Source organism: Ceratotherium simum, chromosome 8 (assembly GCF_057802395.1).
Source record: "Ceratotherium simum simum isolate JZ-2026a chromosome 8, ASM5780239v1, whole genome shotgun sequence".
Lineage (NCBI taxonomy): Eukaryota > Metazoa > Chordata > Mammalia > Perissodactyla > Rhinocerotidae > Ceratotherium > Ceratotherium simum.
This window is the reverse complement of record NC_141907.1, coordinates 34,859,952-34,884,728: the sequence shown is the minus strand read 5'-3', so window position 1 is coordinate 34,884,728 and position 24,777 is coordinate 34,859,952. Positions and strand designations below refer to the sequence as shown.

The following is a 24,777-nucleotide window of genomic DNA, read 5'->3' as shown; positions in this document are numbered from 1 at the left end:
AAGAAAAAGGACAATATTTTTATGATACTGGGATAAGGAAGGATTTCTCAAGTATGATAATAAAAAGCACAGAGAAAAAGATTACAAACTTGGTATAAAATTAAAAACCACATTAAGGGCCGGCCCCGTGGCTTGGCGGTTAAGTGCGCGTGCCCCGCTACGTGCCCCGCCCGGGTTCGGATCCCGGGCGCACACTGACGCACTGCTTCTCCAGCCATGCTGAAGCCATGTCCCACATACAGCAACTAGAAGGATGTGCAGCTATGACATACAACTATCTACTGGGGCTTTGGGGAACAAAAAAAAAAAAGGAGGAGGATTGGCAACGGATGTTAGCTCAGAGCTGGTCTTCCTCAGCAAAAAAGAGGAGGATTAGCACAGATGTTAGCTCAGGGCTGATCTTCCTCACAAAAGAAAAAAAAAAAACAAACAATACATTAAATCTTCTGTACAACTACAAATTGAAATGGTAAATCACAAATTAGAAAAAGACACTTGCATATACACAACTGAGGAACGATTAGTATCCAGCATTTAAAAAATAAAATGTTTACAAATCTGTCAGAATAACAGAAATCAACTAAACAAACAAAGAAGCAAATAGAGGAATTCCCAATGCTCAATAAATTTCAGTGGTTATTAACCTCACTACTGTCAGGGAAATATAAATTAAATCAGCAAGATAATATTTCACATCTCTTGTAATGACAAAAATTTCAAAACTCTGTCAATATAATCAAATGAAAATGTAAAGCAATAGAAACTTTGATACACTGATGACGGAAATTAAATTGACACACGTTAGAGAACATTTGCCAGTATCTAGGGAGGTTGAAGATATGGTCACTCAATGGCTCACCGATTTTAAATTTAGCTCTATAATCCTCAAGAAATTCTTGCACATGAGAACAACGAAACATGGATGAGAATGCCATTGTGGCACGGTTCCTAATAGTTTAACATTGGAAACAATATAATGTCCAACTGGATAAATAAATTGCAGCATATTCATAAGATGGACTATTATATAGCAATTAAAGTAAATTAACTAGGGGTATATATATTAGCATGGAGGAATCTCAAAAACATGCCGTTAAGCAAGTTGTAGAGAGAATCATAGAGTATGATACCATTTATATAAATTTTTAAACATCCAAATGTTATTATATATTATGCTAAGAAAAATATATTGAAAAGTATAAAAACCTAAATGGAAATGAGAGGTACTAAATTCAAGATAATTGTTAGTTCTAGAGATGGAGGAAGGAGAACAGGATCTAGGAGAAAACAAGGGCTTCAATTGTTTTTGTAACAATTTATTTCTTTTTTTAAGATCTTAAGCAAATACAGTAAAATGTTAAGATTTGACAAAGGCAAGTGGTAACCCCTGCACTGTTCATTATATTATCCTCTGTAAATTCTCTTTTAAACTACTCTTAATAAAAAAGCATGGGTTCTGGAGTCACAGAGATCTAAATTCATATGTGACTCCCTATTACAGCTCTGCAATTTTAGGCAAGTTACTTAATCCTTCTGTGTCTCAATTTGCCTATAAAAATGAAAATATAATTTCTTTACCTCACGGGGTTGTTGAGAGTAAATTAGATAACATATATAAAATGCCTGGCACATAACAAGCACTTTAATAATAAGTTTGCTCTTCTGCTGTCTCCTCTGACCCACTCTATAGTAAATAAAAGGGTCTCTGTCAAATTTTAGAACCCTAAGAAGTTGAAAGCTGAAGTGACTTTAAGACTTGTAAAAGAAAAAATTTTATTTTACCCACTTAAAAAGTAATTTTTCTAACCCTTGGCTATATAAGAAAACAATAAATACACAAACTTACTTGTAGCATTTGGTCAAAATCTTGCTTTTCCAAATAGGATCTTGTAACAACTCGTCCATCAAAATCTACTTCTGCCTTAAATCTTACTTTCCCTAATCCCAGATCTGTGGCTTTAACATCATGAATTGCCCTGCAATCAATAACAATGCATACAAATTTATATACACACACATACACACCTATACATTTTAATAGCACAAGGTCTAGAATTCTTGTTTTTTTCCACCAGTGATAAAAATGGACTAAGATGGCTTTCAGAGTGTTCACCATTGTCACCTATCATTTTCCAAACAAATGTCCATTTAAGCTTTTTCGGCATAATGCCATACAAAGGTGTAAACTTAATAAATATTATTTTATGGCAATTTGTATATATATAAATTATATAGATTGTGGTGGATTAAAAAATCAACTCTAAATTGCTTTTCTACAATGTTGTCATTTTCAATCCTTTTTTCAATAGCTTCTTAAAAGTCTTCAATACAAGTACTGTATTAGAATGAGGCTAATAATAAACCTAATGGGACTGATGTGGGGAATAATGAGCCAACACATATACAGAATGTTTAATATGGTACCAACTACATGGCAGGCATTTAATGAATGAGGTTCATAAAGTAGGTAAGATGGCATCTTTACCTTACAGATGATAAAACAGTCCTAGAGGGGCATAAATGACTTGCCTAAAGTAATTCAGCCAGTCAACAGCAGAACCAGGATTCACCCCCAGATCTTCAGATACCCAAACCCAGTGGTCTTCCCATTATACCATTCTGCCTTCCAGAAAGGGAAACAGATGTTCAAGCATAACTGCTTTTCATCCCTCCTGCCCTAACCCTCAGGAATCAATCTTCCCTAAAAAACTGTTGAGAAATTCTTTTCTTTCTTTACAGGATATATAAAAAATTTAAAAACACTCTGACTCCTGGGGACATAGAGAGCTACTGGGAAAACAAGCCTAAATGAGGCTCCAAGTACTCTAAAAGCATTTGACGCTAATTTCTGAGTGATCTGGAGCAAGTTACTAAATACTGAGCCTAAAATTCTTTATCCAGGGGCCGGCCCAGTACTGTAGCAGTTAAGTCTGCATGTTCCACTTCGGTGGCCTGGGGTTCTCCAGTTCGGATCCTGGGTGCGGACCTATGCAGCACTCATCAAGCCATGCTGAGGCGGCGTCCCACATAGAAGAACTAGAAGGACCTACAACTAGGATATACGACTATGTGGTGGGGCTTTGGGGAGGAAAAAGGGAAAAAAAAAAAAAAAAAGAGACTGGCAACAGATGTTAGCTCAGGGCCAATCTTCCTTAAAAAAAAAAAATTCTTTATCCATATAAAGAAAGAAGCATAAGTGAAAATACGGATTAATGATTTAATATTTATACAGCTGTAAGTACCCAAATTAAAAGAAAACTTGTCCAGACTGGCAAGAAGCTATATAATTTATCCATTTAAAAAAAGTCTATCTTACCTCAGTCCTAATAAAATATTTTATTTGACTAATACTTAAACAGCAGCTAATGAAAATATTCTGATATACTTTTTCCTTATGTTCTTACACATAACTAACTGTAGATATAAAACTGTTTGTAACAGGCAGATTCTATCATGGCTCCCAATGATCTCCACCTCCTGCATTTAAGCGCTTGTGCAATCCTTTCTCCTTGAATGTGGGCTAGATCTAGTGACATCTCCTAACCAACAGAATATGGTCAAGTGATGAGATGTCATTTCCAAGATTAGGTGACTAATCTGTGACTTTTATCACACTCAATATCTACTGCCTTCTCAGCCTGCATGCTTTGATTAAGCAAGCTGCCATGTTGGAGAGGCCCACATGCCAAAGAACTAAATCCTGTCACAATTATGTAAGTTTAGAAGCAGATCTTTCCCCAGGAGATGACTACAGTCCCAGCTAACATCTTGACTGCAGTCTGTGAGAAACCCTGAAGTAAAGGACCCAGGTAAACTGTGCCTAGATTCCTGACCCACAGAAACTGTGAGGTAATAAAGGCTGTTTTAAGTCACTAAGTTTTGGAGTGATTTGTCACTCAGCAATAGATAATTAATAAACTGTTTAAAAAGCTGTATGTACTTTAGAGATTACTAACATTTATTTTTTCCAACAATTTAATCTATACTCTGCCAGAAAATTTCAAATTTGCCACAATGAGTCTTTCCATTCACAGCTCTTTTTTAGACTTTAATTATAAACAATATATAAAAATTATAAACACACATATACCTAACAAAGCACTAAAATACATGAAGCAAAAACTGATGGAAATGAAACAAGAAATAGGCAATTCAACAATAATAGCTGGATACTTTAATATCCTACTTCCAATAATCGATAGAACAACCAGGCAAGAAGATCAACAGGGAAATTAAAGACTTGAACACTATAAACAAACTAAATCTAACAGACATCTACACAACACTCCACACAACAGCAGAATATACATCTTCTCAAGTATACACACAACATTATCCAAGATAGATCATATTCTAGGCCATAAAACAAACCTCAGTAAATTTAAAAGGAAAGAAATAATACAAAGAATGTTCTCCAACCATAATGGAATGAAATAAGAAATAATGAAATAAGAAATAACAGAAAGACATTTAGGAAACTCACAAATATGTGGAAATTGAACAACACACTCCTAAATAACCAACGGCCAAAGAAGACATCAAAAGTGAAATTAGAGGGGCCAGCCCTGTGGCTTAGCGGTTAAGTGCGCCCGCTCCGCTACTGGCGGCCCGGGTTCGGATCCCGGGCGCACACCGATGCACCGCTCCTCTGGCCATGCTGAGGCCGCGTCCCACATACAGCAACTAGAAGGATGTGCAACTATGACATACAACTATCCACTGGGGCTTTGGGGAGGGGGGGGGGAAAGGAGGAGGATTGGCAACAGATGTTAGCTCAGAGCCGGTCTTCCTCAGCAAAAAGAGGAGGATTGGCACGGATGTTAGCTCAGGGCTGATCTTCCTCACAGAAAAAAAAAAAAAGTGAAAATTAGAAAATAGTTTGAAATGAAAATGAAGACATAAAACACCATACTTTACAGGATGCAGCAAAAGTAGTGCTTAAAGGGAAATTTATAACTATAAAAGCCTGTATTAAAAAAGAATCTAGATATCAAATCAAAAATTTAACCTACCATCTTTAAGACACTGGAAAAAGAGCAAACTAAACCTAAAGTAAGCAGAAGGAAGGAAATAATATAGATTAGAGCAGAAATCCATGAAACAGAGAAGAGAAAAACAACAGAAAGTCAATCAAACCAAAAGCTGGTAGTCTGAAAAGATCAATGAAATTCACAAACCTTCAGCTAGACTGACTGAGGAAAAAAAGAGAGAAGACTCAAATTACTAGAATCAGAAATGAAAGAGGAGACACTACTAGTAACCCTAAAGAAAAAAAAAGGATTATAAAGGAATACTATGAACAGCCATATGCCAACAAATTAGATAACTCAGAAGTAATGGAAAAATTCCTAGAAAGACATAAACTACTGAAACTGACTAAAGAAGAAACAGACCATCTGAACAGGCCTATAACAAGTAAAGAGACAGAATAATTAATCAAAAAGCTACCCGCACAGAAAAGCCCATGCCCAGATGGCGTCACTGCTGAATTCTACCAGACATTTAAAGAAGAAATAATACCAATTCTTCATAAATTCTTCTAAAAAATAGAAGAGGAGGGAACACTGCCCAACTCATTCTATAAGGTCAGTATTACCTTGATACCAAAATCAGACAAAGATATCACAAGGAAAAGATATTAATATGGATTATCTCACATTAAGTTACTAAGCCTAATACTGATTCTAAGAATGTTCAGCTTCTTATCTTGATCCAGCTAGGTAACCACCTTTCAAGAGGAACCATATAGGGCTTAGAATATAAATCTAGTAGTCACTTAGTCATTTGTTTTACTGATTCAGATATACAGGTCATTCTTAAAAGATTTAACTTAAAAGAGTTTAATTATAACACAAAAGAAAAATATATTTTTATTTTCAAGTTTGATATATATATGTAGCTAGTAGAAAAATTGGGATTTTAAGGGTTGGTTCCTTCTACTTTGCTCTGAAACCACACTGCTGCTGAATTTCACTAAAAAGTACTATTAGAACTCTGAATCTCTTCTGATTATCTCCTAAGTCTTCTGTTCTTTATTCTTATGTCATTTAAAAGATAAAAATTATAAGGAAAAACTTTTAAAATAAGCCAAAACAAGAAGTCTATTTTCAGGAGTATAAATTATATTCAATTTGGTAATCACTTCCCCATAAATAAAGTACTTAAACTTAATATATTCAATTTTTAATTGTAATACAAATATAAGGCAAATATAAATACGAAGGTTACACATAAGTGGTTCCACATCAAGGAGGCAACTACTTTGCAAACTCCTGTTCCCATTACATCATCTAACTGTTCCTTATTCTAAAAAATTAAAGAGGGCCGGCCCTGTGGCTTGGTGGTTAAGTGCGCGCGCTGCGATGCTGGCGGCCCGGGTTCGGATCCCGGGTACGCATCGAGGCACCACTTCTCCGTTCATCCTGAGGCCGAGTCCCACATACAGCAACTAGAAGGATGTGCAGCTACGACACACAACTATCCACTGGGGCTTTGGGGGGAAAAAATAAAAAATAAATAAATAAAAATTAAAGATATACAGAATTTAAAAGGAAACTTAGAGAGTTTCCTAAATGCTTTCACTTGCTTTCTTGTAAGGCTGCAATTCTGAAAAGTAATTAAGATTAAAAAGTTCTGAAGGCTAAGGATCCAAAACCTCTTCTGAAAGTATTTACACACCAAGCATTTCTATTTCTTAATGTGTTTTTGTGGATCTTAACAGTCACTGGAATAAGCTGACCTTACGGATGGGTCGTTCTCCAGGAGCTCAGTAAGCCGCTGTACTTGTTCTGGCTGGATGGATCGCCCTAAGAGTGCTTCTGTGTTAGTGTAGATGAGGAATGCCGAGACCACTCCTAAGAGGGTGCCCACACCCAAAGAACCTAGGCTGTCATACAGTGGATTGCCTAAAGCAAGCACATAAGTCAGTAAATTAACATTTTCTATTATTTCAATGAGCTTTAGTGAGCAAAGAACCAGAATTAATAAATCAAGGGACTTGAAATTCATCCCTAATTTCTTTAACAACTTTCTCCTAATAGTACTATACTACAAAATGGGGATGTTACAACTTGCTTTATACTACAAAGGAGTATTATGCACTTTAATTACTTAGTCTGTTTCTTGCATCTGGCCATTACATGGGTGAGGGTCCAGAGCATTTTCAGATTAGAGACATGATATACATATTAATAATCTAATAAAGAGTCCATTTCTTTTTTATATATCAGTAGCACTTTTCCTACCCCAGGTTGACAAAATAATTGTGAGATCAAAAGCTGAAAGAAACAATCATTTTTTCCTGTCTTATTCTTACCAAGGCTCTGTGAGAGAATTAAACCATACAAAAATAATACGGGTCACTCTTTTCTCATGCAACCAAGGATGATACACGGCTAGCATGACTCTAGATACAAAGGAGAGATGTTAATTCACTGCATGCTATGGGTACCTTAGAGCAGTGGTTTTCAAAGTATGGTTCCTTGACTAGCAGCATTAGCATCACTCAAGAACTTGGCAGAAATGCAAATTCTCAGGCCTCACCCGAGTCCTTCTGAATCAGAAACTCTAGAGGTAGGGTCTGGCATTCTGTGTCTTCCCAAGCTCTCCAGGTGATTCTGATTCTAAAGTTTGCCTTAGGTTGTTAGAACTTAATTCTCTCCCAGAACCAAGGAGAAGAGTTGATTTATTATCTATGAATGTATAGGCTAATACTTACACAACAGACATCAATAAATATTATATTTTAAATCTCTCTAATAAATTTTACATACAAGGCTTTTATGATTAGAAGTCTTTTTATTCCAAAGATCAAATGTCAATATTAAATTTAACTCTCTTAACATTTGATAAAACATACATTTATTTTACTAAAATAATCTCAATTTACATACTAGTTTTACTAACGTAGTCAAAATATAACACTAAAAAGTAAACTGACATCTATTAAAGTGTTATAAATAATTCACTTGTAAAACATAATCCACTAGGACGTTTGCAATTACAGAGTTTAAAATCAAATACTGCTCTTTAGAAACTGGAATTTAACTAATTATTTTTATGTAAAAATATACATAAACAATGTATAAACAGTCCTACAGAAATCACAGGAATATTAGCTGGAAAATACTTCTTTCTTGGCATGTTATTTAATTTAATTTAAATGAATTAAACTAATTAAATAAAACAATGTGAAACTCTTAAAACACATATTTTTAAGTTTGATTTGACTGCTTTATATTATTATATAAAAGAAAATCATCTATTAAAAGTTGACTTATTCATCAAGTCACACTTTTCTTAAGCCAAAATTCTGCTAAGTATTAATTTATGCCTAAAAAATATCTAAAAAGGTAGGTCAACCAGAAAATCAAAACTTCTAGAATTATTTTAGATCACAGTGAACAGAATGCTGATTTAGTCTTAAAATGTACATTCAAAATGTAAGACCTACTCATATTTCAAACTATTTTAAGAAACACTGCAGAGCTATGGAAGCTCATTACCTAAAATTATTTTAAACATGCAAGGACAAATGAGTAAGAATGGAAGAAGTTCCATTCCAAGAGAATTCCAACCTCAGAAATTGAGTCTTTTCATACTAAATGATTCTTCTGTTTTAGAAAATACAAATAAAATGATTTTTTTTTTTTTTCGTCTTCTCATTCACCTGTACTGAACTGTCTTTCAAAACACTTAACTAGCTACCAAAACAAGGATGGAAGCAACTAGAGAGTCAAGGAAACAGGAAAGCAACAGCAGTCATTATTGGCACTAATAGTGGAAAAAGACAAATGAACAAGAGCCATAATATATATTTATTTAGAACTTTAGAGTTTATTGAAGTTCTCCCTCATCTATTATCTTAATAAACCTGTGAGGTCACTAGGACAAAGATTATCAATAATTTTATAGGTACAACTTAATATATTATGCAACTACTCTACTCTAAGCTTTAAGTCACAGCTAGAAAGGTTTAGATTACAGAAATGCTCTATTAACAGCTTTCCTTATTTCTAACTAAAAGAAATTTCTAACTCAGAAAAATCTGAAAATTTTACCATCTTATTTGTTTTATACAAATAAATGGTTTAACTATCTATTGGTTTAAAATTATTCAATAAATATAAAAGACAATCTCCACATATTAAAGAATTATTTAAGTAGTACAAACAAATCACCTGTAATTTAAGAAATATTTACCTGTTATAGAAGTAAGGCCCATACAAGTGGCTGCTATTGTCACTCCCAAGACTGCTGCAGTATCCTCCAATAATATAACATTTGTACTAGGATCACGACTTTCCATGACTTAATCATTGGGGTAGAGACAAGAAAAGAAACTTTCTGAAACCTTAACGATACTATCAGGTAACATTTTAGTAAGTATCCATTTAAAATTAAGATATAAATTAAGGTAAAAAATATATGAGACTGTGATTTTAAAAACCCTGTTTAATGTAAATATAATTTCTTGATTTAAATGTTAACAATAACTGATATTTAAAGTCAAATTACTTTCTCAAGTTATATAAGCATATAAAGGAGTACTGTAGTTCACTTAAGTTAAATCCAAATATAAAGTATTCATGTTCAAATTACGCTACATTTCTCTTTTTTAAAAGAGCTGATGTCTACATAAGAGCCACACAGGGAGGGAAGACACTGAGATATATTTTGTACATATCTATAAGGAACAAAGTAATAGTACTAGGCAATTTTAAGCAAATGAAGGAGATGAAATAATACACCTGGTTTCTAAAATACATACCATACTTGTAAAATGACAATCCTTTGGCCCGAGCACTCCTACGAAGTTCATTTACAGCAACAAGAAGTGTTGCTGAAAGAAAAGCATTCATATCAGCAAGGAAGAAACTTCATGCCTCCAAACTTTAAAGATGGCATCTCAAAAGATAAATAAATAGGCACAACACTTTAATGCCAGGTTGTCAATAAGGACAAGTTCTACATTAACTAGTCCTCATAAATACAATTAATCATCATAATACAATGAATCCCATATTTCTAAACCATAATAATTTAAATATCATTACCACAACAGCTGTCTTAATTTATTGGACAGCTACTGTTTGGCAGGCACCACACTAAGCACAATCACTTTGATCCTCCCAACCTTTTGAGGCAGGTGGTATTATCACCATTTTACAGACTGTCAAAGATGAAGGGAACATTATGCATAGAAAATGAAAATGTTTCAGAAGTAAATATACTATGAGTAGGGCAGTGAATTAGGCAGTATCATACATGATATTAGCACTTCTCTGTGATAATACTGCTACAGCTGTAACTTCTGGAAACTGAGTTATTTGTATCACAAAAAGAGACAGCCTTCTCTGATTGACAATATTAAAACATGATTTTTAAAAACTCAGTATATAGTTATGTTTTTACACTCCATTTCAAATGTTCTGAGTATTATGATATGATGCTCAAGAACAAAAAAACAGCTTTTCCCTTGCCCCCATCCATTACAGGAACAACCACAGTACATCATACAAAGTATTTCCTCCCTCAAGGTAGACAAAACTTAGATTCCAATTCCCACAGTTTTCTTTAATCAACGGAACTTAGCAACCTATAAAAATTGACTGCTGGGGCCGGCCCGGTGGCGTGCACGCGCTCCACTGCGGCGGCCCGGGGTTTGGATCCCGGGCGTGCACTGACGCACTGCTTGTCAAGCCATGCTGTGGCAGCGTCCCATATAAAGTGGAAGAAGATGGGCACAGATGTTAGCCCAGGGCCAGTCTTCCTCAGCAAAAAGAGGAGGATTGGCGATAGATGTTAGCTCAGGGCTAATCTTCCTCACACACAAAAAAAAACAAAACAAAACTGACTGCTGAATATATATTACTAAATTAAGAATAAAGAGATATTGTGACAGTACATACCTCCTTCCGATACTAATGATCCTGCTAAAATACAATATGCCTAGAAAATAAGTATTAAAGAATAAGTTAATATTTTACTGAAGAATCACAATGGTTCAGGCACAAAGTTTGTAATGTAAGACAGAAACATAAATTCAAATCCTAGCCAGATGAGGATCTTGTTGGGAAAAGCTCAAATGAGGACAATGAGATAGATGGTATCTTCATAAGAGGAAACAAATAAAAGTTAAAAATTTGGTGGCCATCTTACTTCTCAATACTTAGAAGAGTAATCTCTGTATACACTCTATGGAATGTTATACCATGACCTAAGTTAAATTCATGATATAAAAGGTGAAAGAAATACTTAATTAGTATAAAATTTTTTTTGAAATTCAACATGAAAAACATTTGAAATCTGGGGTGTGGATACCAGATACAGTAAGATCCACACCCATAACCAATAACTTCTAGATTTTGTTTGGATGCCCAGCACCAAGAGAATCCTTTCTGAATACTGATTCAGAAAGATAAGTAGTTATAAACAATCATCAATTTTTTGAGGGGAAGGTAACACCACTTCCCCTGTAGCACCAGGATACGCTTTTTTTTTTTTGCTGAGGAAGACTCGCCCTGTTGCCAATCTTCCTCTTTTTGTATGTGACCCGCCACCACAGGATGGCCACTAACAGAAGAGTGGAGTAGGTGCACGTCTGGGAACTGAACCTTGGCCACTCAAGCGGAGCACACGCACTTAACCGCTAGGCCACCAGGGCTGGCCCCAGGACACTCTTGAATTAAATAAAGATACCAAGAAAAGCTTTAATCTGACGTATACAGAGTTAATCTAGCAACACAAATTTTTAAAAATTTTAAATGAAACTCAAACCAAACATCTGTAGAATTTTCAACATTACCTTTTTGGAACCCTAGGGCTTCCCTGAAACAGAGGTTTGAAAATTTCTCACCTAGTCCAACACTCTCATATTTCTGTTAAGGCAACTGAGATTTCCCAAGGCTATGTGATTTGCTTGGGTGCATAGAAATGATACCAGAGGAAGAACTAGAATACTAGCTTTTCAGTCTCAATTCTAGGTGCTTTCCACTGAATCTTACTGATAATCTGAAATTTAATTAAAATAATAAACAGCCCAACTTCCCAATAATTCTTTTCAATCCTTCTGTCTCCTTCCTGAAAGGATTTAAGACAAGTAAACGTCTCATCCAATAAAGGAGACAGCATATATCAGCCAAGGAATCCAAGACAATATCAAACAAACAAACTGGTCTATGGTGTGTTAAATCTATTTATTAAAGAAGAGTCACAGTCTGATGGAACCCCATTTAGTTACAAAAAGATTTAAGAGCTTCTAGGAGCTTTAAAACTTCTACACAATTAAAAGTTTAACTAATTAATCAGTCCCTAACTCCAGAGTCACTGACCTCTCTGCCTCTGTAAAGTAATACTATACACATCAGATGAATGCTAAGAGAATAAGGTGGCCAAACCTTTTCAGAATGGAGAAAATATACTCGCTCTTTTTAATTATATGAAATGTGTTATGGTAAGAAATTAGTCAATAAAAAATGTAGGAAAAGCCTAGTTTAATAGGCTTGTTATTGTGTAGGTGTGTAGGTGTAACAAGATGTTAAAATGAGATGCATTCCAGTTGAGAACAAAATAGGTTACAAGTACCCCCACATTCCAAAATGAGGTGCTATACCATCCATTCAAGCCTTGCACAGAAGGGGTCCCAAGCCTGGTATTATAACTCCTAGCTCCACACCCACTAGCCCATATAAGAAGAGCTGAGGTTTAAGAGGCCAAAAGTGAAGATTTCTTTGGAGAAAGCTGTTGAGCTATTGAGATTGCTCAGAAAGCTTAATGTGTGTACACCCTGGAGTTTAAGATCACAATGAACTGTGTCTAATGAACACCTTAAAAATAAATTTATAGGCAAGTCTACTAATTGATAATGGCTATGTCAGCACAGTAGATGTTTGTGTTTGGGGAAAAAACTGCATTCTCACAGAGAGTGTGTTAAAGATGTCTATTTTAACACACAGAGCTCCTACTCAGAATTCCACATCCATTCCTACTCAGACATGGAATTCTCAGCAGGAATCTTTTGAAAAGAGATCAACTGCCCAAAAGGCCTTCTTGCCAAATGCAAGACAACATTAGCAGAAATAGTCTGGAACTACACCATAAGAAACAGAAGCTAAGAGGGGATGCCACATGACCAAGTTGTGCTCGTCAAGGGAGCTACAGTAAAAGTGGCCAAGGAGGGTAATCTCCAAGAAGTTCCCAACAAGGAAAAAGACAGCTGTAAGTATCTACCACAGCCAGAGGAAACAAGTGCAAAATGACGTTGGTACCAGTTAATTAGCACTCTTCTGTCCCCTATCCCTACCTTCAATGCTGCCAGAGGCAACTAGGGAATAGAAGAGAAGGGCAAAAGCCCTAGGTGGGAAAACACAGAAAATGACCATGCCCCCTTCCTCTCATTCTACTAGCTACCTACCAAGAGGAAAGTAGAAGGTTTAACTTTAAATACAGTTCCAACATACAACTATTACATGGGACTGGATATTTTAATTACTGATAGGATATTACTCTTGAGACTAAAAGTGAGGAGAGGTTTTCTTGCTCTCTAACAGTAACTAGAGAAACTAATGGAACTCCAAGATTTTAACCAAGGAGGCAGTGCTTAATGACTGTACCTACAGAGATACTCTTGTTCAACATCATTGAATCACACGGATTTAGAGGTCATCTACAGTCGTGTTCTAAAAATCACAACTACAGATATATAACCCTATATTACAGTCAAAAGGTATATGTTAATCCCTTTCTTTAACATCAGTATGGACAATGGCATTCTACTGTACCTAACCACTACTTCACATTACTTTAAAACTGATGGGGAAAAAAAAAGGATTACCCATAGAAGAGATTCCATTGGTTGAGGATTAAGCAATCCCATGATTCCATGGTACCAAGATAATCCTGCACCCATCATGAAAATACCAACACCACTAATCAGCGAAACAATATAGCGCATATTTGAAAATCCATACCTGAAAAATAAAAAAGAAAACATAGTTTACAAGAAATACAGATGGTTTCCTTTCGAAATATATGTCTAATAGGTCAATGAAAAAGAAAACAAAAAACTTCTTACAATATCAAGATGTTATGGTTTTATACTTAAGTAAAATGTAAGTGCCAAACTCAAATCTCATCAGAAAATCAATATATGAAGTGGAAGAAACTGCAAGATCTTTGAAAGTACATAAAAATAGAGTGAACATGATTTAATTCAGGTATTTTCTAATCCCTTTTCCATATAGTCTGTTTTGATTTAGTAGAGCTACTTTGCTATTATGTATTACAAATGCTGGTAAAATTAATCTCTTTTTAAATGCATTCAGATGTTCAATGAAGAAGACAACACAAATTTCCTTGTAATGCAGCTTTTAATTGAATATTTTGGTCTTCTTGTACAGCCAATCAATGATTTACAGTACCTATAATTTGATGCTGGATACGTGTTGCTGGTTCTGAATTGTTTAGCACACAGCAGCTAACTACTGTTACTAGGACTAAGAGCTTCAGTTTTTTGGGTGTTTTTACAGCAATTTTTATTTTTAAATCTCAATTATTTTTCAAGAATCTTTGGTCAATATGTGCATTATTTTGTATTATTGTATGTACCAATAAAATACTGAGTATTGAGAAGTTCAAAAATATGACATACTGTAAAAGGAAAAGAATCTCTCATTAATAAAAATATTTCTTGGGGCCGGCCCTGTGGTGTAGCGGTTGCTGCTGGCAGCCCAGGTTTGGATCCCGGGTGCGCACCGACACACTGCTTGTCAGGCCATGCTGTGGCGGTGTCCCATATAAAGTGGAGGAAGGTGGGCAAGGATGTTAGCTCAGGGCCAGTCTTCCTCAGCAAAAAGAGGAGGATTGGCATGGATGTTAGCTCAGGGCTGATCTTACACACACACACACACACACACACACACACACACTAAATGAATGAATGAATTAATTAATTAAAAAAAATATTTCCTGGGAAATTTACTGCCAAAATCAAACTATATGGCACCCTTCTGGCAGATACAAATTTAAACAAGAGTTCTCAATTAAAATTGTTTTTTGAATTCTTTTTGTAAATATGTTAACCTTGTCATAGTGAATTCTAAGTTTATAGATGTGACAGTGTTCTACCAGCTTGATTTAGAAAAATTTACTTTCTTCTAAAGTTTCCCCCCAACGTAATATATAATATATATATTTATTTAGGTTAAAGTAAATTAAGATCTAAATCAAATGGCATTAATTTCATTTTATGTGTTTTCAAAGAATTTATAGGTACTTATGAAAAAATTTTTTTTTTTACCCCCCAAAGCCCCAGTAGATAGTTGTATGTTATAGCTGCACATGCTTCTAGTTGCTGTATGTGGGACGCGGCCTCAGCAAGGCCGGAGAAGCGGTGGGTTGGTGCGCGCCCGGGATCTGAACCCAGGCCACCAGCAGCGGAGTGTGTGCACTTAACCACTAAGCCACGGGGCCAGCCCTGAAAATTTTAATCATGCAGATCTGCACTATCCAATATAAGTCACTAGCCACATAAGGCTATTTAAATTTAAATTAATTAAAACTAAATAAAATTTTAGGGGCCGGCCCCGTGGCTTAGCGCTTAAGTGCGCGCACTCCGCTGCTGGCGGCCTGGGTTCGGATACCGGGCACGCACCGACCCACCGCTTCTCCGGCCATGCTGAGGCCGTGTCCCACATACAGCAACTAGAAGGATGTGCAGCTATAACATACAACTATCTACTGGGGCTTTGGGGGAAAAATAAATTAAAAAAAAAATTATAAAAAAAAAAAAAACTAAATAAAATTTTAAATGTAGTTCTTCAATGCACTAGCCACATTTCAAGTGCTCAACAGCCACATGTAGCTGGTGACTACCATATTGGACAGATATAAAATATTTCTATCACTGTAGAAAATTCTATTGGGCAACACTAAAGTAGCTTGTTGAAAATACCGCATGATTTCCTTCATTAAGTAGTAGATAATAACAACAATAAACAAACACATAGGGACTTAGATTGGATTGGTGGTTACCAGTGGGAAGGGGAGAGGGAGGAGGGTGAAAAGGATAATTCGGTACATGTGTGTGGTGATGGGTTGTAATTAGTATTTTGGTGGTGAACATGATGTAATCTATGCAGAAATAGAAGTACAATGATGTACACCTGAAATTTTTACAATGTTATAAACCAATGTTACTGCAATAAACAAAAAATTAAAAAATAAAAAAAAAATAAAAAAAAAAAACTAAATAAAATTTTAAATGTAGTTCTTCAATGCACTAGCCACATTTCAAGTGCTCAACAGCCACATGTAGCTGGTGACTACCATATTGGACAGATATAAAATATTTCTATCACTGTAGAAAATTCTATTGGGCAACACTAAAGTAGCTTGTTGAAAATACTTTAAGAAGAAATCTTTACAACCTAAAATTTTATCCTGTTTTTAAATTTTTGGTGTATAAAACTGGTCAGGAAAAAATTTTTTTTCTTAAGATAGTAAAATATTGTAATGATCTGTAATTAGCAGACTAGAAAGCTAGTTGTTCTCTATACTAGCTTATTGATAGTTCTAGGATATTTAAAATATGTTATCATTTATAAGAAAACAGTAGTGTCTTCCTTTTAAGTAAAGTATTTATATAAAGCATAGAGGTAGATTCCTTTACAGAAATAAAGGTGAACTTTTTATGCCTTAAGAATGAATAAATTTGATTACTGAAGCTTGTTTAAAAAAAATGATACATGTGGAATTCAAAAGTTTGTGCTAGTAGAAGCAGCACAGAAAAATCTCTATCAAATAACTCATATGATGCAAAATAATATATTCTAAAAAGCATACTCATTTTACAAATAAACAATTTTTGAAATATTAACAGAAAACCATTTCCAAATTACAACAGGGGGATTAAAATACATTAAGTATGGATTTAATAGAGCTTAAAACTAGAATTTTAGATTGAGTGGCCTACTAGTCTAAATGTGGAATGTTTCCGTTGAAACATGAACATCAAAATATGTGCTTTGTTATTAATTATCAAATATGAAGAGGACAAGAGCTCTATGCTATGTTACAAAGCAAAAAAGTAATTTAAACTCCATTTTCAAATTATATCTTGAATTTACTTGGACTCAGTGGTGAGTCTGGCATTTCAGATACATAGTACAGTGGAAGAAATGACCAAATCTTGAACACAAAAGTGTAGGTACATAAACTGCAGGTTTCTAAAATTCAGTTGCTTTTATTTCAATGACTTGCTGCCAAAACAAACAAAAGCAAAATAAAAGCAATGTCCTTACGGATGAGTAGGATCTGGTGTCTGAACAGACTTACTGATGCCCAATGCTAGTAAACCCTATGGAGATGGAGAAAAAAAGGTAAATAATCATTAGCAAGAAGGGAGTATAATGTGGTAAAGCCAATCTGGAGGGTGCAATCTGACAATGACAAAGAAACACTTAATATGCATATGTCTAATAGCCCAGCAATTCCGGTTTCCAGTACTTACCTTAGAGACCATAAAGATGAACCCAAAGGGGTTCAAAACACCATTGCTTATAAAGATGAAAAATGTGAAAGCAACCTAAAACTCCATCAAAGGGAATGGAAAAATAAATGATGGTATAGCCAAACCATAAATTACTTCTACAACAGTTAAAAAAAAATGGAGTTGGCATAGAGCTTTCTGTACTGATATGGTAAAAGCTCCCACACATACCTTTAGGTGGAAGGGAAAAAAGCAAGTTTAGGAACAGTATGTGCAGTACAGAAGAACTTACGTTTTTATAGTCTTTGTAAACTACATATAATGTAAAGAATAGGAAAAGGTCTGGAAGAACACACGTTTAACCATATTTATATCTCTGAAGAGAGAAGTAGGATTAGGGCGGTCTGATTTTTTACAGAAGACTAACTTGTATAGCTGTACAAATAAAAAATAGTAAAAATTTTAAAGAGTATATTGTGTATGGACACATACATTTCCAGTAAAACTGCAAAACCCTGCACAGGAAGGATACACATCGATGTATATAGAGCAGTAATTATCTGGCGTGTGGAAGGAGGAAATAAAGATGTAGGACTAGTTGTAATTAAAATTTTATTTCTTTAAAAAAACAAAACTCTCAAGTAAATATGGCAAAAATGCAAACATGTCTTTAATTCTGGTCACCACCTTTCTCTCTTCCTTTCCTTTCTCCTGTGCCTTCATCTTTTCTTCCTTTCTTTCTTTCATTTCTATTTATTTGGTTTTTCGATTCTATCTTTTGTTAGAAAGTGTTATCCACTGGAACCTCTCAATATTAGTATGCTTGCCCCTAGTGTCCTTTCCATTCTAATTTGATGTGAATTTAGAAATCTGAAAAAGATTACCATATCAGAATTATTTATTTAATAAAAAAAATAAAACCTCTGAGTGAATACCCTATGTGATTTTATTTGACTAATCTCGGACTTTTCCATTTTTTCAGCATGGTATCAAATAATCATACAGGTAAAGCTTCAAGATAACCAAATTATTCATGGATAGGTTTCCCTGTAGCTTACAAGACATTTAATAGAAATATTCTCTCTAGTAAAATATATGGAGATTACATCACCTTGAAAATGGCTAAAACAAATATATATTGGATTTTTAAATTTTGATATTGGAAATCCTACCCTAAATACACAGAATATTACCAGTTGTTTTCTACTGGATTCCAAAGGAAAAGAGGGTGAAAACTAAAACACAGATGATGGCCTTTCAGTGAATTAAACCATAAGAATGAGTGTAAATCAAAAACAACATATAATTTTAAACCTATACATTAAAATTGAAATATTCCTAATATTCTTTATTAATTCACACCATGTGTGTATACATAACATGTGTGCGTGTGTGTGTTTACAATGCTTATGAAAAAGTCAATGAGTATTCAATTATTATTATTTTTTCCTTGATGTATAATTGACATACATTAAATTAGCTTCAGGTGTACAATACGATTTGATATTTGTATGTATTGCGAAATCATCACCACAAGTCTAGTTAACATCCGTTACCATACATGGTTACAGAATTTTTTTTCTTGTGATGAGAACTTTTAAGATTTACTTTCTTAGCAACTTTAAAAAATGTGATATAGTATTATTAACTACAGTCGCCATGCTATACATAACATCCTCATGACTTGTTTATTTTATAACTGGAAGTTTGTACCTTTTGATCCCGTTCACCCATTTGTCCCAGCCCCCTCCCCACCCCCCACCTCTGGCAACCACCAATCTGTTCTCTGTATCTATGAGCTTGTTCTTTTTTTTTTTTAGATTCCACATATAAGTGAGATCAAATGGTATTTGTCTTTGTCTGACTTATTTTACTTAAATAATGCCATCGAGGTCCATTCATGTTGTCACAAATGGCAAGATTTCATTCTTTCCCATAGCTGAGTAATAGTCCATGATATGTTTTATACACCACATCTTCTTTATCCCTTCATCCATCAGTGGACACTTAGGTTGTTTCCATATCTTGGCTACTGTAAATAATGCTGCAATGAACACGGCGGGGCAGGGGACATACGTCTCTTTGAGTTACTGTTTTCGTTTTCTTGGGATAAATATCCAGAAGTGGAATTGCTGGATCATAAGGTAGTTCTATTTTTAATTTTTTGAGGAACCTCCATACTGTTTTTCATAGTGGCTGAACCAATTTACATTCCCACCAACAGTGCATAAGGGTTTCCTTTTCTCTACATCCTCCCCAACACTTATTTCTTGTCTTGTTAACAGCCATTCTAACAGGTGTAACGTGATATCTCACTGTGGTTTTGATTTGCGTTTCCCTGATGATTAGTGATGCTGACCATCTTCTCATGTACCTGTTGGCCATCTGTATGTCTTCTTTAGAAAAATGTCTGTTTAGATCCTCAAATAATTTTTAATCGGATTTTTTTTTGGTATTAAGTCGTATGAGTTCTTTATATATTTTGGATATTAACCCCTTATCACATATATGATTTGCAAATAATTTTTCCCATTCAGTAAGTTGCCTTTTCATTTTGTTGGTTTCCTTTGCTGTGCAGAAGCTTTTTAGTTTGATGTAGTTCCACTTGTTTATTTTTGCTTTTGTTGCCTTTGCTTTTGTTGTCAAATCCAAAAAATCATCACCAAGACCAGTGATGGAGCTTACAGCCTGTATTTTCTTCTAGGAGTTTCATGGTTTCAGGTCTTAAATTCAAGTCTTTAATCCATTTTGAGTTAATTTTCGTGAATGGTATAAAATAGTGGTCCAGTTTCATACTTCTGCATGTGGTTGCCCCGTTTTTTCCAATACCATTTATTGAAGAGACTGCCCTTTCCTTGTTGTATATTCTTGGCTCCTGTGTTATAAATTAATTGACCATATATGCATGAGTTTACTTCTGGGCTCTATTCTGTTTCATTGATCTATGTGTCTGTTTTTACACCAATACTGTACTGTTTTTTTTTTTTTAAAGATTTTATTTATTTTCTTTTCCCCCCAAAGCCCCAGTAGATAGTTGTGTGTCACAGCTGCACATCCTTCTAGTTGCTGTATGTGGGACGCGGCCTCAGCATGGCCGGAGAAGCGGTGCGTCGGTGCGAGCCCGGGATCCGAACCCGGGTCGCCAGCAGTGGAGCGCGCTCACCCAACCACCAAGCCACGGGGCCGGCCCTGTACTGTTTTAATTACTATAGCTTTGTAAGATAGTTTGAAATCAGGAAGTGTGAAGCCGCCAGCTTGGTTCTTCTTTCTCAAGATTGCTTTGGCTCTTCAGGGTCTTTTGTGGTTCCATATAAATTTCAGAATTGTTTGTTCTACTTCTGTGAAAAATGCCATTGGAATTCTGATAGGGATTGCACTGCATCTGCAGATTGGTTTGGGTAGTATGGACATTTCAACAATATTAATCCTTCCAATCCATAAGCACAGAATATCTTTCCATTTATTTGTGCCTTCTTCAGTTTATTTCATCAATGTCTTAACAGTTTTCAGTGTATAGGCCTTTCACTTCCTTGGTTAAATTTATTCCTAAGTATTTTGCTCTTTTTGACACAATTGTAAATGGGATTGTTTTCTTAATTTCTCTTTCTGCTGGTTCATTATTAGACACAATAGATTTCTGTATATTGATTTTGTATCCTGCAACTTTACTGAATTTATTTATTAGGTCTAACGATTTTTTTAGTGGTGTCTTTAAGGTTTTCTATATACAGTATCATGCCATCTACAAATAGTGAACCTTTTTACTTCTTCTTTTCTAATTTGGATACCTTTTCTCTTTTCCTGCTTAAGTGCTCTGGCTAGGACTTCCAACACTATGTTGAATAAAAGTGGTGAAGGTGGGCATCCTTGTCTTGTTCCTGATCTTCGAGGAAAAGCTTTCAGCTTTTCACCATTGAGTATGATGTTAGCTGTGGACTTGTCATATAAGGTCTTTATTATGTTGAGGTATGTTACCTTTATTCCAACATTGTTGAGAGTTTTTTATCATATCAATTATTTTAAAAATCCTTAATATTCAGGTTGGCTGAAGTGTGGGATATCATCAAATATTTCATAAATTGAACGTGGACCATATTTATTGGTTCTTCTTATAAAAATAAGACATCACAGACCATCCTTAATCCTGTTCCCCCAGAGGTACAGAAGTATCAGTTATGTTTGATGTGTCCTTCCAGACCTTTTTCTGCACATTCACAACATATCTATGTGTGTGTGTATATCTATCAGTTATGCATATATAACCAACATTTGTTTGGTTTACAGCATCACGAATATAACATCTAGTATCTAAGAAGCATTATTAATGCTCCCCCCTCCATGATCATCTTTCCCTTTTTTGGTTTTCTGTCATACCATACTATCATGCAACTGCTTAAATGTTGCCTTGGAATATCCTTCTAGTTGTTTTGTGTGTATGACCCGCTTACAGAAGATAAAGCAAAGGGGCCGGCCCCGTGGCTTAGCGGTTAAGTGCGCGCGCTCCGCTACTGGTGGCTCGGGTTCGGATCCCGGGCGCACACCGACACACCACTTCTCCGGCCATGCTGAGGCCGCGTCCCACATACAGCAACTAGAAGGATGTGCAACTGTGACATACAACTATCTACTGGGGCTTTGGGGGAAAAAAAAAGGAGGATCGGCAATAGATGTTAGCTCAGAGCCGGTCTTTCTCAGCAAAAAGAGGAGGCTTAGCGTGGATGTTAGCTCAGGGCTGATCTTCCTCACAAAAAAAAAAAAAGAAGATAAAGCAAGGACTGTGTCGTCTTCCACACATTTACTACACTGCAAACTCAAGTGCTCAATAAATTCATATGAATTAATATAAAATGATATACTATTATTATTTAGCAGAAAAGTTTTCTAAAATGAACTGGCAAAGAAATTTTACAACTAGATATCATTAGAGACAGGTCTACTTTAATAGTTGGAGGTGTTTTACTCTCTCAAAAGGTAAAAAAAAATTAATACTATGGCATATAAACATTACAACAAATTAAATTTTTTCAAATGTTATTATAGGTTTCAAAAGAAATAGTTTTCAAAAGGACATGAGAAATACAATTTCCATTGTCTCAGTAAGGCTTAGTTGAAATTTTTTCATCAAAGTCTTTCTGACGACTCTAATCCAGACAAACTCTTCACCAAGGAGTTCTTCAAGCACTAGATATCATGTGATCTCAGCTTTTATTTACCTCTACAGTTGTTCAATCTGTTACAAAAGTTGTTATTCTAGTTACAAAACTAATACATGCTCATTGTAAAGACATTCAAACAGTATAGGAGAGGGGACCACTTAAGAGTTTGGAGTATATTTCAGACGACCTTTATATACACCTGTATACAGTTTTTAATGTTGCCTTTGTGAATATGTTTGTGCCAGATTTCAGGGCGGAGGGGTGTGTGTGCTTAAAAATATAATCACAATCTACATAATGTCTTTTTGCTCTTTATTTTATGGAAATTTTCTAAAGTACAGATACATGGATGGATAATACAATTCAAAAAACCCAAGAGAACATTTCAATAAACCCAACTCATCCATTACTCAGCTTCAACAATTACAAATACATGACCACATCTGTTTTATCTAATCTATACCCTACCCCCCGTGAATATTTTAAAGCAAATTCCAAGCATCATACCATTTCATCTTTAAATATTTTGGATGAATCTCTAAAAAAAAAACTAAGCCTTTTAGAAAATACAGTCACAAGACCATTATCATACTTTTAAAAATTAATACTAATTCTGTAATATTATCAATATTACTGAGTACAAATATGTACTCAGTAATCACACTTCCACAAATGAAAATTTTTAATTTTGATGTAAAAGTCATACAAAATGCAATGTACAAATCCTGAATGTACAGTTCTTTGAATTTTGACAAATTCACACCCTTGTACCATACATTCCTATCAAGACACAGAACCTTTTCATCACTTCAAAAAGTTCCCCTGTGCCTCTTTTCAACCAATCCTCTTCCACATTAGAGGAGGATTTTTCTGAAATTTTGAAACCAAAGATTAAAGTTCCATTCTAGAACTTCATATAAATGGAATCACATAAGTACTTTTTTGTATTTGCCTTCTTTTATTCAGCATATTGTTGGAGATGCATATATGCTGCTTACTGAATAAGTATTTCATTTCTTTTTATTGCTGGATAATATTCCATTCTATGAGTATATCACAATTTATCTACTCCACTGTTGATAAACATTTGGGTAGATTCCAGTCTTTTGTCCATTTTAAGTAAAGGTGTTATAAACATTCTTATTATGTCTTTGTGGACATTTCTTCCCATTTCTATTGGATGAATACTTAGAAGTAGAATTGCTGAGTCAAACAGCAGGCATATGTTTACAAGAAACTGAGAAATGTTTTCAAGAGCGGTCATAACATTTTACACTCCAACACCAATGTCTGAAAGTCTGGTTGCTCTACATCTTCACCAATATTTGGTTGTCAAGCTTTTTAATTTTAGCCATTATAGTGAATGTGTAAAGATGTCTTGTTGGGGTTTTAACATACATTTCCTGATGACTAATGGTGTTAAGCATCTTTTCGTGTATCCATTGGCCACCATTCATGTACACTTATTTGTGAAGTACCTATTCAAATCTTCAGCCTCTTAAAAAAACTGGGTTGTCTTTTTATTTTTTTATTTTTACTATTATTTTATGGTGAGGAAGATTCACTCTAAGCTAACATCTGTTGCCAATCTTCCTCCTTTTTTTTTTTTGGCTTGAGGAAGATTAGCCCTGAGCTAACATCTGTACCAATCTTCCTCTATTTTGTATGTGGGATGCCACCACAGAATGGCTTGACGAGTGGTGTAGGTCTGCACCCAAGATCCAAACCCGCAAACCGGGGCCGCAGAAGCAGAGCATGCCAGACTTAACCACTACGCCACAGGGCCAGCCCCTGGGTTGTCATTTTAATACTGAGTTGTAGAAGGTATTTATGCTAGATACTAGTCCTTTGTCAGATTATATGCTTTGTGAATATTTTCTCCCTACCTATGGCTTGCCTATTTAGTTTAAGAGTATCCATTAATAAGTAAAAATTTTAATTTTGATAATTGGTAAATTTTTTTCTTTTATGGTTTTGTTTCTGTGTTCTGTTTAAGAAATCTCTGTCTACCCAAAGGCCTAGAAGATATTCTCCTAGCTTTTCTTCTATAATCTTCATCGTCTTAGCTTGTACATTTGGGCCTACAACCCATCTTGAATTTGCATACAGTATGAGGTGGGGGTCAAGGTCCTT

General features: G+C 35.0%; 1 protein-coding gene across 2 annotated transcripts in view; it reads right to left on the bottom strand.

Moving 5' to 3' along the window:
* SLC30A9 (solute carrier family 30 member 9) overlaps positions 1-24,777 on the bottom strand; it is an 88,080-nt gene that overhangs the window by 11,511 nt on the left and 51,792 nt on the right. For both annotated transcript variants that reach the window (XM_087434252.1, XM_004419016.3), the window contains 7 exons: positions 17,301-17,356; positions 13,835-13,970; positions 10,911-10,950; positions 9,770-9,841; positions 9,202-9,309; positions 6,740-6,905; positions 1,847-1,976 (listed from right to left, as the gene is read on the bottom strand). In XM_087434252.1, coding sequence (XP_087290378.1) covers positions 1,847-1,976; positions 6,740-6,905; positions 9,202-9,309; positions 9,770-9,841; positions 10,911-10,950; positions 13,835-13,970; positions 17,301-17,356 — 708 coding nt within the window. The remainder of the gene's footprint in view (positions 1-1,846; positions 1,977-6,739; positions 6,906-9,201; positions 9,310-9,769; positions 9,842-10,910; positions 10,951-13,834; positions 13,971-17,300; positions 17,357-24,777) is intronic.